This window comes from Narcine bancroftii, chromosome 3, assembly GCF_036971445.1.
Source record: "Narcine bancroftii isolate sNarBan1 chromosome 3, sNarBan1.hap1, whole genome shotgun sequence".
NCBI classification, from domain to species: Eukaryota; Metazoa; Chordata; class Chondrichthyes; order Torpediniformes; family Narcinidae; genus Narcine; species Narcine bancroftii.
The window spans coordinates 233,936,603-233,953,369 of NC_091471.1; the positions used below are offsets into that span (position 1 = coordinate 233,936,603).

Genomic DNA, 16,767 nt, shown 5'->3' on the forward strand with positions numbered 1-16,767 from the left:
TTGTGTGTGTGTGTGTGCATTCTTGGCCGTGTTTACACACACGTGTGTATGATTGCATGTGTATGTGTGTGCATGCATGAGTAAGCACTCAGGCATGCATTTTTGTGTGCATGCATGAGTGTGTGTTCATGCATGAATTCTTTGATGTGTCCACTTGCATCTGTGGGCATGTATGTGTGCATGCTCACGTCCGTGCATTTGTGTTTATGCTTGTGTGTGCACCTGTAGGTGAGACTGTGTGTGCGCATGTCCATGTATGCATGTCCATGTGTGTGTGCACATGTGCTCATGCATGCATGCATATGCATGTGTGTGTGCAAGGGTGTATGCATGTATGCTCTTGTTCTGGGTGAGTGGACATGGATTCATGTATATGCATGCATGTGTGTGTACACATTCATGTGTGCATGAACGTGCATGTTTTTGTGCATGCATGTGTGAATGTGTGAGTGCAGACATATCTGTGCATGTGTGCATTCATCTATATGTGCATACATGTGCGTGTGTGCATGTACATGCGACTGTGTTTGTGCATACTTGTGTGTGTGCATGGATACATGTTTGTATGCGGATGTGTGCATGTTTGTGCTTGCATGTGTATATGTGCATGCACATCTGTGTGTGTTGCAAGTTTGCACGTGCACATGCGTTCATGCATGTGTGCATATGTGCATGTGTTTGTGTGTGCATGCATGCGAGTGTATGTGTCCTTGCATGTATGCATATGCGGGCTAGTGTGTGTGCGCATGTGTGGAGTTGTGTGCATGTGCTGCGCGTGCATGTGTGCATGCTCGGGTGTGCGTGTATGAGTGAAAGCGAGTGTGTGTGCGCGCGTATGTGCGTGTGCACATGTGTGTGTGAATGAATGAGTGCAATCCTCAACAACAATGAAAGAAAATAGCATTTTTTATAAAACAATCAAACAGTTTGAAAGATTTTATTCTTCAAGATAAAAGTACATGGCAGGAAGGATCAAAGTCCAGAAAACCTATGGTTCCAATGAACTTCTGGCAATTGTTCGAGCTTGAACTTCATGTCTGACAAAGCTTGATCAATTTTCCACTCACATTCGATCTGAGCAACAAGTGATGGATGGATGGATAGAGAGATATCGATAGATAGATAGATATCGATAGAGAGATGTCAGTGAGATATTGACATACAGATATTGACAGAGATATAAACAGAGAGATAGATATTGACAGAGAGATATCAACAGAGAGATATCGACAGAGAGATGTCGACAGAGAGATATCAACAGAGAGATATCAGCAGAGAGATGTCAACAGAGAGATATCGACAGAGATATATAGTGATAGAGAGATAGCAACAGAGAATATCGACAGATAGAGAGATATCGACAGATGGAGAGACTGACAGACATAGTGAGACAGATATTTATAGATAGATACATAGACAAATAGATAGATAGACAGATAGATAGATAGCCAGATAGACAGATGTGTAAGACTGAATGAATAATTTGGATAGAATATAAAGTATCAACTCGTCAGTTCTATTGCAGATTGCTTAAGTTTTCAAAACTTTGTTTCGGTGTAAGCAGGGTTTGTTGCATTCAGGGTCTTGATATTATATTTATGACCTGCAACATGTAGAACAAAAAATTCTTTCATTAATCAAAATCAGTCTGGATCCTTAAGGTGCCATTAACAATAATCCATTGTTAAATACCATCAGGGACGAACGCAAGTCAAATGGGGCTGTCATTGACTCTATGTATACCTCCTGCAGGCTTGGAAAATAAAACAGCCAATGTACGAGAGATCTCAGCCTCCCTTTCCCACCTAAACCCTCTTCACCTTTCTCCCGTCGGGAAGATGATTCAAGACCGGGAGATCCTGCACCACCACGTTCCAGGATATATTTTATCTTCTGTGCATTGGCAGAGTAGGCTGAAGCCTAGGGGCCCGGAAGGTAAGGGGGCCCATCACAACCACTAGCACATCATTGTAACCACTGGACAGTATGGGCTCGTGTTAGTCCTGGGTTGTGGCTCAGGGGTGCAGTCCTACCTGAGCTGTATTATTTACATGGGGCACAGGGAGAGAGATATCAGCATTTTTACCCACAATGCAAAGAATACACGTGTGATCTCCGTAAATGACATCATCACGCCCAGTGCCTGCCACTCATGCCTACTCCCCATCTTCCACCAGTGCTCAACTTTGGAAACCTGTCCCTCTCTCAGACCCACCTCCAGGTCAATTGCCTCCAGGTGTCCCATTCTCCCTGATGGATTCAGCGATGGATGGATGGATGGATGGATGGATTCAGCAATGGATGGATGGATGGATGGATTCAGCGATGGATGGATGGACAGATGGATTCAGCGATGGATGGATGGACGGATGGATTCAGCGATGGATGGATGGACGGATGGATTCAGCGATGGATGGATGAATGGATGGATGGATTCAGCGATGGATGGATGGATGGATGGATTCAGCGATGGATGGATGGATGGATGGATTCAGCGATGGATGGATGGATGGATGGATTCAGCGATGGATGGATGGATGGATGGATTCAGCGATGGATGGATGGATGGATGGATTCAGCGATGGATAGATGGATGGATGGATGGAAATAAATAATATATTTCACAATGCATTATATAAGTTCTACATTGCATATAAATTGAACATATTGTTCATCATCTTTAGTTTCCACTACTTTCTAAATGAGAACACTGATATCATGAGTTTTCAAATATTGACTCGGAGAGAGAGAGATTCATTACATTCCATTCTCATGTTCTTAATTCAACAAATCCAGGCTGATAATGAACTCCTTATTCAGCAAAGCTTGTAAAAGACTATTTATTAACCATTTGGAAGGCTCATGGCCCTGATTAAGGAATCCCAAGAGAATTCTAAGTCACCTTCTCACACAGTAAATGGCCAGGGATCCAGGGTAAATGGTGGGGCACTGAGGAGTGTGATAAAATAGAGTGATCTGGGAACATATAGATAATTATTTAAAAGTGGCATCACCGGAAGATCTGGTTGTTAAGAGAACTTTTGGCACATCGAACTTCATAAATTAAGGTATCAAATACTGAAGTTGGGATGTTATGTAATGATGTATTAGATGTTGGTGAGGCCAAATTTGGAGAAATCTGTGCAGTTTTGGTCACTAAACTATAGGAAAGATATCAATAAGATAAAAAGAGTTCAGAAAAGGCTGTTGCCCAGACTTCAGGAACTGAGTTACAGGGAAAGGTTAAACAGGTTGGGACTTTATTCCCTGGAGCATAGAAGAATGAGGGGAGATTTGATAGAGGATGTTGACCGGACTTCAGGAACTGAGTTACAAGGAAAGGTTAAACAAGTTGGGACTTTATTCCCTGGAGCGTAGTAGAAGAATGAGGAGAGATTTGATAGAGGATGTTGCTTGGACTTCAGGAACTGAGTTACAGGGAAAGGTTAAACAGGTTGGGACTCTATTCCCTGGAACGTAGAAGACTGAGGGGAGATTTGATAGAGAAATTTAAAATGATGAGGAGTAAAGATAGTGTAAATTTCTGAGGGTAAGTGAGATACAAACCAGAGGACATGGTGAATGGTGACAGTGGAAAATTTTATGGGAAACATTATGGGAACATCATCACAGAGAGAGTGGTGGGAGTGTGGAACAAGCTGCCTGCTGAAGAGGTGAACACAGGCTTGATTTTAACATTTTGGAACAATTTGGACAGGTACCTGGATGAGAGAGGTATGGAGGGATATTGATTGGGTGCAGGTCAGTGGGATTGGGGGGGAAGAATAGTTTGGCACAGACCAGAAGTGATGAAGGGGCCTGTTTTTGAGCTGCAGTGTTCTATGGGTCTATGGGAGGGCTATAAACTGGGTGCAGGTCAGGTGGAATAATAGTTCGGCACAGACTAGATGGGCCTGTGTATGTGCTGCAGAGTTCTAGGAGTGCGCAGAAAAGAATGTTCTAGGAAATAGGGAATGTATCTGTCCAAATGCGCAACTTGTGAGCCACGAGGCGGACTATCCCGGGGTGAGATGAGCAGTGCCTCTTGCTGTAACATGGCTCTCACACTTTGCAAAGTGAATCAAAATCTTTCCTTTGTTGTTGTTGTTGCAGCTGTATTCATCTTAATTTACCAAGCCATCTCAGATCCACATGTTTTCCAGCATTAGTTCCAATTTCTAAATGTTAAGCTTATTGCATTACCTTTATACCACTTAATTATTGCAGCAGTCATTGCCAGAACCAAAGTCAGAAGCAACAATCCTATGGCAACTGCAGCAATGTATTGTAATATTGTCTTCATCTGGTAATTTGCTGCAAATTGAAAAGAAACAAACACCTGTTGAATCAGTCCAAAAGCTTCATTGTCAAGAATAATGCAGACCTGCGGCTGAGACTGAAGTTGTATCCAAATTTACCATGTGCATTTGATTAATCAAGTATACCCTGAAGGCAAATGTCTCACATTGCTCCTTCATAAATCTCTTCCCTCGGGAGGCATGGAATAGGGGAAGGTGGGATTCAAATTTAAACGTATAGGTAGTCCTAAACTTATGATGGGGCTTACGTTCAGGCACGCTCATGGGAGATCGAGAAAGGTCAGTGGGTGTTATTCAACACATGCCTAATGGGAAGACTCCAGGAGATGATGGATTTACTGTTGAATTTTATAAAGTTTTTTATGATGATTTGTCTCCTCTATTTATGGATGTTCTTCAGCAAGTGATCCAGGAACAAGCTTTACCAGAGTCGTGTTTGAGTGCAATAATAATGGTAATAGCAAAAAAGGACAGACCCTGTTAATGTAGCTTCATATCAGCCAATTTCTTTATTGAATGTAGATTACAAAATAATTGTGAAATTATTGGCAAACAGACTTGCTAAATATTTGCCTCAATTAGTACATGTAGATCAGGCTGGTTTTATTAAAAATAGTTAAGCTTCTGACAATATTCTTAGAGTAATTTTGTTGATCAATGCATCGCCCTAGCAACCCAACCTACCAATGGTAGTTGCTCTTGATGTGGAAAAAGTATTTGATCGGGTCGAATGGAATTATTTATTTAAAGTGTTGGATTGGTTTAAATTTGGATCCTTTTTTATTGGTTGGGTTAAGGCACAATATAATAATCCAGTTGCTCGGGTGGTGACAAATGGTTAAACCTCTTCATTATTTAAATGATCATGTTCAACTCGTCAAGGTTGTCCTTCTTCGCCAGCTCTATTTGCATTGGTCATCGAACCATTAGGTCAAGCCATAAGGCAGAATGAGAATATTAGAGGTGTATGAATAGCAGATGATGAATACAAGATTAATTTATTTGCAGTTATATTTAAATAATCCGGAACAATCTTTAATTTATTTGCAAGAATGTTTAGAACAATGTGGTGTATTGTCAGGATACAAGGTGAATTGGGATTTAAAAAATTACCAATTTCTGATGCAAATTATGTTCAGTGTAGAAAAATTACTCATTTTCATTGGACTGATATAATTAAGAACTTGTGTATAATGATTGATATAAATATTCAATCATTGTATAATTTAAATTACGTACTGTTAATGAGAATGATTAAAGCTGATCTGATTAAAGGGAAGGATTTAACTTTGTCATTAATAGGTCGAGTAAATTGTATTAAGATGAATGTTTTTCCGCAAATTCATACCTTTTTCTGTCGATTCCTTGCTTACTTCCGAAATCTTTTTTTTTCAGGATTTAAATAAAGCAGTACGAGAATTTTTATGGAAGGGGAAATTAGCTAGAGTAGCATTATATTCTTTGGCTTGGCTTCGCGGACGAAGATTTATGGAGGGGGTAAATTTCCACGTCAGCTGCAGGCTCGTTTGTGGCTGACAAGTCCGATGTGGGACAGGCAGACACAGTTGTAGCGGTTGCAGGGGAAAATTGGTTGGTTGGGGTTGGGTGCTGGGTTTTTCCTCCTTTGTCTTTTGTCAGTGAGGTGGGCTCTGCGGTCTTCTTCAAAGGAGGTTGCTGCCCGCCAAACTGTGAGGCGCCAAGATGCACGGTTTGAGGCGATATCAGCCCACTGGCGGTGGTCAATGGGGCAGGCACCAAGAGATTTCTTTAGGCAGTCCTTGTACCTTTTCTTTGGTGCACCTCTGTCACGGTGGCCAGTGGAGAACTCGCCATATAACACGATCTTGGGAAGGCGATGGTCCTCCATTCTGGAGACGTGACCCACCCAGCGCAGCTGGATCTTCAGCAGTGTGGACTCGATGCTGTCGACCTCTGCCATCTCGAGTACTTCGACATTAGGGATGAAAGCGCTCCAGTGAATGTTGAGGATGGAGCGGAGACAACGCTGGTGGAAGCGTTCTAGGAGCCGTAGGTGATGCCGGTAGAGGACCCATGATTCGGAGCCGAACAGGAGTGTGGGTATGACAACGGCTCTGTATACGCTTATCTTTGTGAGGTTTTTCAGTTGGTTGTTTTTCCAGACTCTTTTGTGTAGTCTTCCAAAGGCTCTATTTGCCTTGGCGAGTCTGTTGTCTATCTCGTTGTCGATCCTTGCATCTGATGAAATGGTGCAGCCGAGATAGGTAAACTGGTTGACCGTTTTGAGTTTTGTGTGCCCGATGGAGATGTGGGGGGGCTGGTAGTCATGGTGGGGAGCTGGCTAATGGAGGACCTCAGTTTTCTTCAGGCTGACTTCCAGGCCAAGTTTCTGCAAAACAGGACGTCAAGCGCTGAAGAGCTGGCTCTGAATGGGCAACTAATGCGGCATCGTCTGCAAAGAGTAGTTCACGGACAAGTTTCTCTTGTGTCTTGGTGTGAGCTTGCAGGCACCTCAGATTGAAGAGACTGCCATCCGTGCGGTACCGGATGTAAACAGCGTCTTCATTGTTGAGGTCTTTCATGGCTTGGTTCAACATCATGCTGAAGAAGATTGAAAAGAGGGTTGGTGCGAGAACACAGCCTTGCTTCACGCCATTGTTAATGGAGAAGGGTTCAGAGAGCTCATTGCTGTATCTGACCTGACCTTGTTGACTTGGAAATATGCTTTGGGAGGTTTACAATTGCCTCATTTTCAAAATTATTATGAAACAGCTCAATTAAGATTCATTAATCATATGCTGGATGTTTCGTATCCTCCTACTTGGGCTGAGGTAGAATTGGCTAGTATTTCAGAATCTTATCCGCATCATTTTATATTTAAGTGGAACACTGTTTTATTACAAAGATATAATGTACCAATTTTAAAGCATTAGTTAGAGAATTGGACTAAAAGGAACTCCTTGATAGGTACGAAAGATAAAATATCAGCTCAGGCTCCAATATATCAAAGTAAATTAATACCTTTTTCAGTGAATAATAGATTTTTAAAGGAATGGCAGATTAAAGGAATAAAGTTGTTGCAGGATTGTTTTGAAGAGGGTAAATTTTTATTGTTTAATCAACTTGGAGAGAAATTTGGAATTTCAGTGAATTCTTTATCAAATTAGAGCATTAGTGAAAGATAATTTTGGAAGAGAAATGAAAATCCCTAGGTTAATGAAATTTGAATTTTTGATTTCTCATTCATTGAATAAGGGTTTTCTTTCTGAGATGTCTGCATTGTCGCAAGATACTATGGATAAAATAAATTTAGATAAATCTAGGATTAAATGGGAAAGTGATTTAATTTGCGATATTGAACAGGTTGATTGGGAGATTATGTGTCTTGATGGTGTGATTAAATTGCTTATGGTTAATTATAATTTTTTGCATCAGTTGTATTTGACCCCTGAGAAATTGAAAAAATATGGATTTAGTAATTCAGAAGTGTGTTTTGGATGTGGATCATGAGTAGGTGTAGCGGGCGCACAGCACGGTATTGCGAACCGCCACTGTCAGTTCACAGACTTACCCAACACATCACGAGCGAGCAGTGCTGGACGTAAAAATACAGCGAGTGGATCAGATGAAGCCCCTGTCCAAAGGCGGGGTGCTAATGGCTCATCGCTAACCTGCTGGCTCCTGTGGACCAGCAGCTGTTCACTAATGAGCTCATTAACAGGCATGGAATAAAAGGTCTGTGTATGTCTGCAATAAACCAGTCTTGAGTTGACTACCTTTGTGTGTATTTGCCTTTATTTAGTCACATCCACCATAGCAGCCGATAGAAATTGATGTCCCCAAAGTAAAGATTCAATGCATTTGAATCATTATGGAAAAGGAGGAAATTTCAGCAACAACAACTGTCGCCACCATGACAGTTAATGCAGTTGGGCTTCATTTGCCTCCTTTCTGGACACATCAGCCACGAATTTGGTTTCTTCAAGCTGAAACCCATTTTCATATTCGGGGTATTCGGGGCAGAAGACACAAAATGTTGTGAGTACATTGGATACGGCCACTGCATCCTCCGGCAGAAGACTAGTAAACCAGGTTCCTCCAGTTTCTTCTTGACACATTGGAACTTACTAGGCATGAGCGTGGCATGCGTCTTTTGAACATGGAAGGCCTAGGTGACAAGAATCCTCAAACCTGGCATCGTCAGATGGTCATTCCCATTGTCTGCTTTTCAAATTTCTGTTAAAACTTCCAGCTCACATTGCCATACCCATTGGTAACATGGATTTCTGCCGTTCCCATGTCATGGCTCGAGAGGCTGACAGGCTCTATCGTACTCCTACACAAGAGTCTGCCCGAATACATCCTGTTTTTACAGCAGAAGCATCTCCCGCATCCTACCAGCCTCGTGTATCTGCAGTCCAATCCAAGAAAGAGAAACGTGCTGATGTACATCAAGAGTGGTGTTTTTACCATCACCTCTGGGGAATAAAATGGCCATAAGTGCGTCCAGCCATGTACCTACCAAAAGAAGTCAGAAAATGAGAGAGCCGGCTGCTAGTAGTGGCCTTGGTAGCTGGTGTACATACAGACCTATTGTATCTTCATGATGACACGGATAAGCACAAATTCCTTGTTGACACAGGTGCTGAACTTAATTTGCTCCCGCCGACCTATTTTGAAAGGACGCAAAAAGAAACACCATTTGTCTCTGTGAGCGGTGAATGGAACTGCCATTCCAAGTTTTGGCACTAGACGAGTCGCAATTGGAATAGGTGGAACCACATTCCATTGGAATTGTGTTGCTCAACCCATTTTGGGTGCAGATTTTTTACGTTCCCACAATTTATTGGTAGATGAAAAATGCAGAAAATTAGTTCACGCCACTACCTTTCAGACATATCCACTAGCGTGCATCAAGGGGAGAGCTTAACAGCTCAAAGTACCTACGTTACACAAGAACGCATATACTGCTCTACTCAACGAATTTCCCCATATTCTCACCCCTAACTTCAATACCTCAAGAACAGCCCATGGTGTGTCTCATTACTTAGACACATCAGGCCCACCGGTCCATGCCAGGGCTCGTCGACTGGCGCCTGATTAATTACGGCAATCAAAGGCAGAATTTAAAGCAATGGAAGAATTGGGTATCATCCGACGCTCAAACAGCCCTTGGGCCTTACCTTTGCATATGGTACCCAAGAAGACAGGCGGATGGAGACCCTGCAGCAACTACCGTAGGCTTAATGATGTCACTACACCTGACAGATACCCAATTCCACACATACAGGATTTCACTGTCCATCTGAATCATTGCCACATATTTTCAAAGATTGATTTGGTTAAGGGACATCATCAAATAGCGATTCACGAGAATGATATTCCAAGACAGCAATTATTACCCCATTTGGCCTTTTTGAATTCCTCAGAATGCCATTTGATTTAAAGAATGCTGCGCAAACTTTTCAGCTGCTTATGGACGCTCTAGGCAGAGATTTAGACGTTGCATATATTTACTTGGATGACATCCTTGTAGCAAGTCAAAATGAGCAAGATCACTGCCTGCATTTGTGCCACCTTTCCCAATGGGTCCAAGACTTTGGTCTGACAATTAACCTTGACAAGTGTCAATTTGGCAAGTCAACCATAGAATTCTAAGGGCATAAAATTACAGCAGATGGCATATCTCTGTTATCAGGCAAGGTAGATGACATCCATACATTCTCCAGACCTGTCACCATCAAAGGGCTACTCAACTGTGGATAACAAGGGAAATTAGAGACAGCATTAGGTCCAAAGGGAGAACATATCAATTGGCCAAAAAAAGTACCAAATCCGAAGACTGGGAACAGTTCAAGATGCAGCAAAGGAGGACAAAGGGATTAATCAAGAGAGCAAAAATAAATTACGAAAGTAAGCTTGCGGCAAACATAAAAACCAACTGCAAAAGCTTTTATAGATATGTCAAGAGGAAAAGATTGGTGAAATCCAGAGTAGGTCCCTTGCAGTCAGAATCAGGGGAATATATAATGGGGAATAAGGAAATGGCAGACCAATTAAATTCTTACTTTAGTTCTGTTTTCACAAGAGAGGATACAAATAACCTCCCAAGGATGTTGGGAAACAGAGATTAATGCAAGGGAGGAGCTGAAAGAAATCAGTATCTCTAAGGACACGGTCTTGGGGAAATTGAAGGGATTGAAGGCCGATAAATCCCAAGGGCCTGATAATCTATATCCTAGGGTACTTAAGGAAGTGGACATTCAGATAGCAGATGCTTTAAGAATTATTTTCCAGAACTCAATAGACTCAGGATCAGTACTTATGGATTGGAGGGCAGCTAATGTTACCCCACTATTTAAAAAGGGGGGTAGAGAAAAAGCAGGGAATTATAGGCCGGTGAGCCTTACATCAGTAGTGGGCAAAATGATGGAATCCATTATTAAGGATGTAATAGCGGAGCATATGACTAGCAGAGAAGGGATCGGACAGAGTCAAGATTTACAAAAGGTAATCGTGCTTGACAAATCTATTGGAATTCTTTGAGATGGTGACAGGTAAAATAGATGGGGGAGAGCCAGTGGATGTGGTGTACCTGGACTTCCAAAAGGCCTTCAATAAGGTCCCACATAAACGACTGGCATGCAAAATCAAGGCTCATGGGATTGGGGGCAAGGTATTGATGTGGATTGAGAACTGGCTGACAGATAGAAGACAGAGAGTTGGAATAAACGGCTCATTTTCTGAGTGGCAGGCGGTGACCATGGGGACCCCAGCTGTTCACAATTTACATTAATGATCTGGATGAGGGGATTGGATGTAATATCTCCAAATTTGCAGATGACACTAAGCTAGGAGGGGTTGTGTGCACTGAGGAGGGGGTCAGGAAGCTCCAGTGTGAATTGGATAAATTGGGGGACTGGGCAGATACCTGGCAAATGCACTACAATGTGGATAAATGTGAGGTTATCCACTTTGGTAATACAAACCGGAGGGCAGATTACTATTTGAATGGCAATAGATTGGGAGATGGGGAAGTGCAGAGAGACCTAGGGGCTCTTGTGCACCAGTCACTGAAGGTGAGCATGCAGGTACAGCAGGCAGTTAAAGAGGCAAATGGTATGTTGGCCTTCATATCAAGATAGTTTGAGTATAGGAATAAGGATACCTTCTGCAGCTGTACAGAGCCTTGGTGAGACCACAACTGGAGTATTGTGTGCAATTTTGGTTGCCTTATCTGAGGAAGGATGTTCTTGCAATGGAGGGAGTGCAGAGGCGATTCACCAGGCTGATACCTGGAATGGCAGGAATAACTTATGAGGAAAGATTGCGGAATTTGGGATTGTACCTGTTGGAATTTAGAAGATTGAGAGGGGATCTCATAGAGACATATAAAATTCTGGCAGGACTGGACAGAATGGATGCAGAAGGGATGTTTCCAATGGTGAGGAGTCCAGGATAATAGGCAAACCATTTAGGACCGAGATGAGGAGGAATACTGCCCACAGAGGGCAGTAGAGGCAGGTTCATTGAATATATTTAAGAGGGAATTAGATATATTTCTTCAGTATAAGGGAATTAGGGGTTACAGAGAGAAGGCGGGGATGGGGTACTGAACTTTAAGATCAGCCATGATCTCATTGATTGGCGGAGCAGGCTCGAAGGGCCGAATGACCTACTCCTGCTCCTATCTTCTATGTTTCTATGAAGTTTTTGGGAATGATAAATTTTTATCACAGGTAGTCCAGAACTCCTGTGTGATGTATCATTGGGCTATCCTCAACCATTGGTCCCATTATCTTGGAGACGGCATCTTTTTGATGACATTCACAATCCATCACATCCATCTATCAGGACTTCAGTCAAAATAATGTTAAACAAGTACATTGGCATGGGCTGAAAAAAGACGTCGTGCAATGGGCACGAATGTGTATATCCTGCCAATCTACGAAAATTCAATACCACACCAAGGCACCTCTGCAGCCTTTCCCGACAATACGCAGAAGATTTGAGCATGTGCACGTGGATCTGGTTAGACCATTACCAGTATCACAGGCCATGAGGTATATTCTCATGGTAGTAGACTACTTCACACGCTGGCCAGAGGCCATTCCATTACCAGTCAGTGATACTGAGGCATGTGCTAGAGCACTCATCTTAAATTGGATTGCTAGATTTGGAGTGCCTACACACATAACTTTGGACTGTGGACCACAGTTCACTTCAGCATTATGGGCTTCCTTGGCTCATTTTTGTGGTACATAGTTGCACCACACTACTGCGTACCATCTGCAGTCTAACGGCCTGGTGGAACGTTTCCATCGACAACTTCACTCTTTACTGAAGGCCCGACTCACCAGCCCCAACTGGGTCAATGAACTACCTTGGGTTCTACTAGGAGTACGAACAGCTCCAAAAGAAGATCTGTCTGCATCGTCTGCAGAATTGATGTATGGTACGGCCCTTAGGGTTCCAGGAAATATTCACTTCACAAGCAATTCAGACATGGATGTCCTGCAACAACTCCACAAGGGTATTGCTAACAGCAAACCATCTTCTACCAAATGGCATGGCAAACCTACACAACAAGTGCCCCAATCACTATTAAACACTGAATTTATATTCATACGATGACAGGTTCCAGGGTCACCATTTCTAAAACCATATGAAGGACCATTTTGTGTGATTAAGAGAGATGGAATGGTATGTACATTAGACATCAGAGGGCATCCAGCGTGGATAGACTTAAACCCGCCCATACGGACCCTACTTCACCAGTTCAGTGCCCTCAACCCAGGCAACATGGACGTCCACTTCAGTCAAGCGAATCTGGCATCTTAAGTTACAGTGACGATTCTGGGGGGGGGGGGGGGTGATGTAATGGGTGCACAGCGCGGTATTGTGAACTGCCACCTTCAGTTCACAGACTTAAACCTGACACATCGTGGGCTAGCAGTGCTGGGCGCAAAAATACAGTGAGTGGATCAGATGAAGCCCCTGCCTAAAGGCAGGGTGCTAATGGCTCATGGCTTTAACCTGCTGGTCCACAGGACCAGCAGTGTTCACTAACGAGCTCAATAACAGGCAGGGAATAAATGGTCTGTGTATGTCTGCAATAAACCAGTCTTGAGTTGACTACCTTTGTGTGTATTTGCCTTTATTTAGTAGCATCTACCGTAGTGGCTGCTACATGGGAATATTTTTACATTCAGTTTGGTTTTGTGTTCAGGTTCAACCACTTTGGCAAAAAATTAGGGAATTTCTTCAAAAATTGTTTAAGATTAATTGTTAATTGTTTAAGATGGATGGAGAGATAGATGGCTGGATAGATAGATGGCTGAATGCATGGATAGATGGAAAGATGGATCAATAAGGAGAGAGAGGGGCAGGTTGATAGACTGATAGAGATTGATGGAGAAATAGACAGAGACATTCAGACAGGGAGACAGATGGCTAAATAGATATATCAACAGACCGAAAGGGGCAGAGAGGAAGGCAGACAGACACACAGATGAATCGATTGATTGATAGAGATAGGCAGGAGGGCAGACAGATAGACAGAATGTCAGATCAATGGATAGGTGATGGATAGATCGAGAGAGAAATGGAGATATATAGATACATCGATAGATGATAACCAGATTGACAAAGGCAGATCGGCAGATACAAGTGGATAGATGGAATGAAATAGAGGCAAAGAGATGGTGAGAGACACAAAGGTTAGTAGGTAGAAAGACACACAAACATAGATTACATAGATGGTTTGGATAATTCAAGTTTATTGTCACCCGATTGCACAAGTACAACCTGTCGAAACAGCATTCTCTGGTTCTCGGTACAAAAACATGCAGTCAAACAACCAGACGTAACACACGTACAGGCAAACGATACACACGCAGAACATAAATAAATAGATAAAAAATAAATAAATATTGTTTCATTAATGGTCTCATGGAACAGATAGATCGTAAATTTTATTTTAAACGAGCCTGTAACATCCATCCTGCTGATTGCGGGGGAAGATCTGGTTACTGAGCAGGTTTCACTTACCAATTACGATCACGTGCTGATGCGCACTGGCTTTCGATGTGAGCACCATCCCATTCACAGTAACTTGGTAGAGGCAGGAGTACGCGCCTTCATCCAAAAGAGTCACGTCATCAACGAGGAAAGTGACAGAGTGGTTCTTCCGCACAATGACCTGGCGGTTGGAGACAACTTTCCCAGCTCTCTGCAGCATGACTGTCATTTTTGCATTGAATTCTGGACACGTGCAGTTGAAAGTGAGGATGCCGCCGACTTCCACATTGGCTGACTGCAATGATAGAATTGGCGCTGACAGTTCTGGAGGGGGGAAAATTGAAAAAGTGATGAATAATTTCTCAGCTGATGCACCATCAATAATCACAGAGCTCTGGTGTTGTGGAACTTTCAGGCTTTTCTTTCTTAACGGTCAACTCAAACAGCCACCAACCTCACCGACTGATCGAGGCAGAGTGGAATGGGGAGCCTGCAAGGGGGGGCTATGGGTAGGATTGGACTCGGGAGGCGTGTCATAGCATAACAGAGCTTTACCACATCGGGCACCACTTCACTACAGCCTTACACTGATACAAGCGCTCGGCAATTTCAGTAAATGAGTTTGATGACTGTATTGCTATTAAATAGGCTGCAATGAATTTCATGGAGGTCTTGCTGTGAGCCTGATAATAATTGACCCTGCTGCAACCACCTCTTCCGGAAGGTCATTCCATTCAGCCACCACTCTCTGAGTGAAGAAGCCCCCTCTCATGTTACTTCTACACTTTTGACTCCTAACCCTTAACTTATGCCCCCTCGTTCCAATCTCTCCTACCCTCAAAGGGAAGAGTCTATTCACATCTACTCTGTCTATCAATCTTAAATACCTTGATCAAATCCCCCCTCAACGCTCCAATGAATAAAGACCCAGTCTGCTCAATCCTTCTCCGTATTCTAGGCTTGAGCCCTTCATCAAGGTGTGAGAGAATGCCAGCAGGTGTCCAAACAATAGATGGGGGAGTGGGGTTGGCAAAGGCAGGGGATGATAGGTGGATGAGGGGAGGGAGGAGACAGCAGCGATGAGGGGGAGGAAGGATGGCCAAGTGGGTGGAGGGGAAGAGAGGGGCGTAACTGGAAAGACAGGAAACGGGGGGAGGGGAAAAAGCATGTTGGGAGTGTGACTCAGAATCAAGAGAGCAAACAGAGTGGAGGGGCTCAGCCAAGCAGTTTCCCCAAATCTGTGACACTCCCTCCGATGTACAGAAGACCACAAAAGGGAGCACCTCAAAGTAGCCAACCCTTTCAATTGTTGAGCTCCACGCCCACGCTCGCATGTCTGACCATGGCCCTGTGTACTGCCCCACCCTAACCAGCAGCAGATTTGAGGAACAGCACTTTATCTTCCGTCTGGGCGCCCTCCAGTCGGATGCTTTGAACATCAACTTCTCCGACTTCTATTCGCCTTCTCTTTCCCCTCCCCCTTACCAGTTCTCTTCTCCCTTCTCCCTTCCCCCTTCCCTACATCCCCTTCATTGCTCATCTCATTCACCTATCATCTGCTGCCTTTGCCCCCTCCCCTCTCCCCTCTCCCCCTCCTTTTGTTCAGATGCCTGCCGACATTCTCCCGTGCAATGTAAAGGACACCTACCAATACACTTAGGCTAAAATTCGTTGGCTTTTGAACCTTCTCACGTGCTCTAGTCGGACCGGTCGCTATTACCCAATGACATCAAGACTTCGAATCCCGCAGTTTCGTCTGCACGCAGGAACCAGCAAGCGCTGTTGTTTTTGTTGCTGCTGGGATTTTTACCATCGCTGCTTTTGTCAAAGTCTCTGGTGTTTTAGCCACAATGATGTGGCCATTAATATTCGTGAACCGAAATCAATTACATTTTTTTTGAGAATGAAGTCGTACAATATTGTAATTTAAAGGTGTAATTTGAATTTTTCTAGCTGTTTATCTCATGACTATTTGGTGATCTACGGGAATTACAATTCACGAGTAACATTAGCACCAAAAACATCATGAAGGATTCTGTATGGTCTGGGACAGGAAGAGGTCCATGTTGGGGGGAGGGGAGGAGAGGGTGACACCAACCCAAGTGACTCCACTGCGGCGAGGCACCTCATTTCCCTTTCTCTCCTGCTGCCTTGACCCGGCTCGCCTTGAGATGGTGCTCTGCTCAATTTAACTGCGCCTTTTCTCTTACACTTGACAAACTGCAATTTTGCCACAAGATCATGAGGCAAAGGAACAGAAGCAGGCCATCCAGTCTTCTCTGCCCCTCCATCCTGAGCTAAAACTGTTCTCACTTCTAGTTCCAAGTTCCGGCCTTTTCCCCATATCCCTCGTTCCCCAGACTCATTAGAGACCAGTCAATCTCCTCCTTAAACTCCTCCAACAGTCGGGCCTGCAGCAACAAAATCAACAAATCCATGACCCTCTGGT

General features: G+C 43.5%; 1 protein-coding gene across 4 annotated transcripts in view; it reads right to left on the bottom strand.

Moving 5' to 3' along the window:
* Window positions 1-921: 921 nt before the first annotated feature.
* LOC138758296 (uncharacterized) overlaps window positions 922-16,767 on the bottom strand; it is a 153,531-nt gene continuing 137,685 nt past the window's right edge. For 3 of the 4 annotated variants that reach the window (XM_069927003.1, XM_069927004.1, XM_069927001.1), the window contains 3 exons: window positions 14,349-14,642; window positions 4,204-4,314; window positions 922-1,603 (listed from right to left, as the gene is read on the bottom strand). In XM_069927003.1, the coding sequence (XP_069783104.1) occupies window positions 1,539-1,603; window positions 4,204-4,314; window positions 14,349-14,642 (470 nt within the window). In that variant the 3' untranslated portion in view covers window positions 922-1,538. Of the gene's footprint in view, window positions 1,604-2,215; window positions 2,251-4,203; window positions 4,315-14,348; window positions 14,643-16,767 lie in introns of all 4 variants that reach the window. The other variant, XM_069927002.1, reaches the window with a different exon arrangement.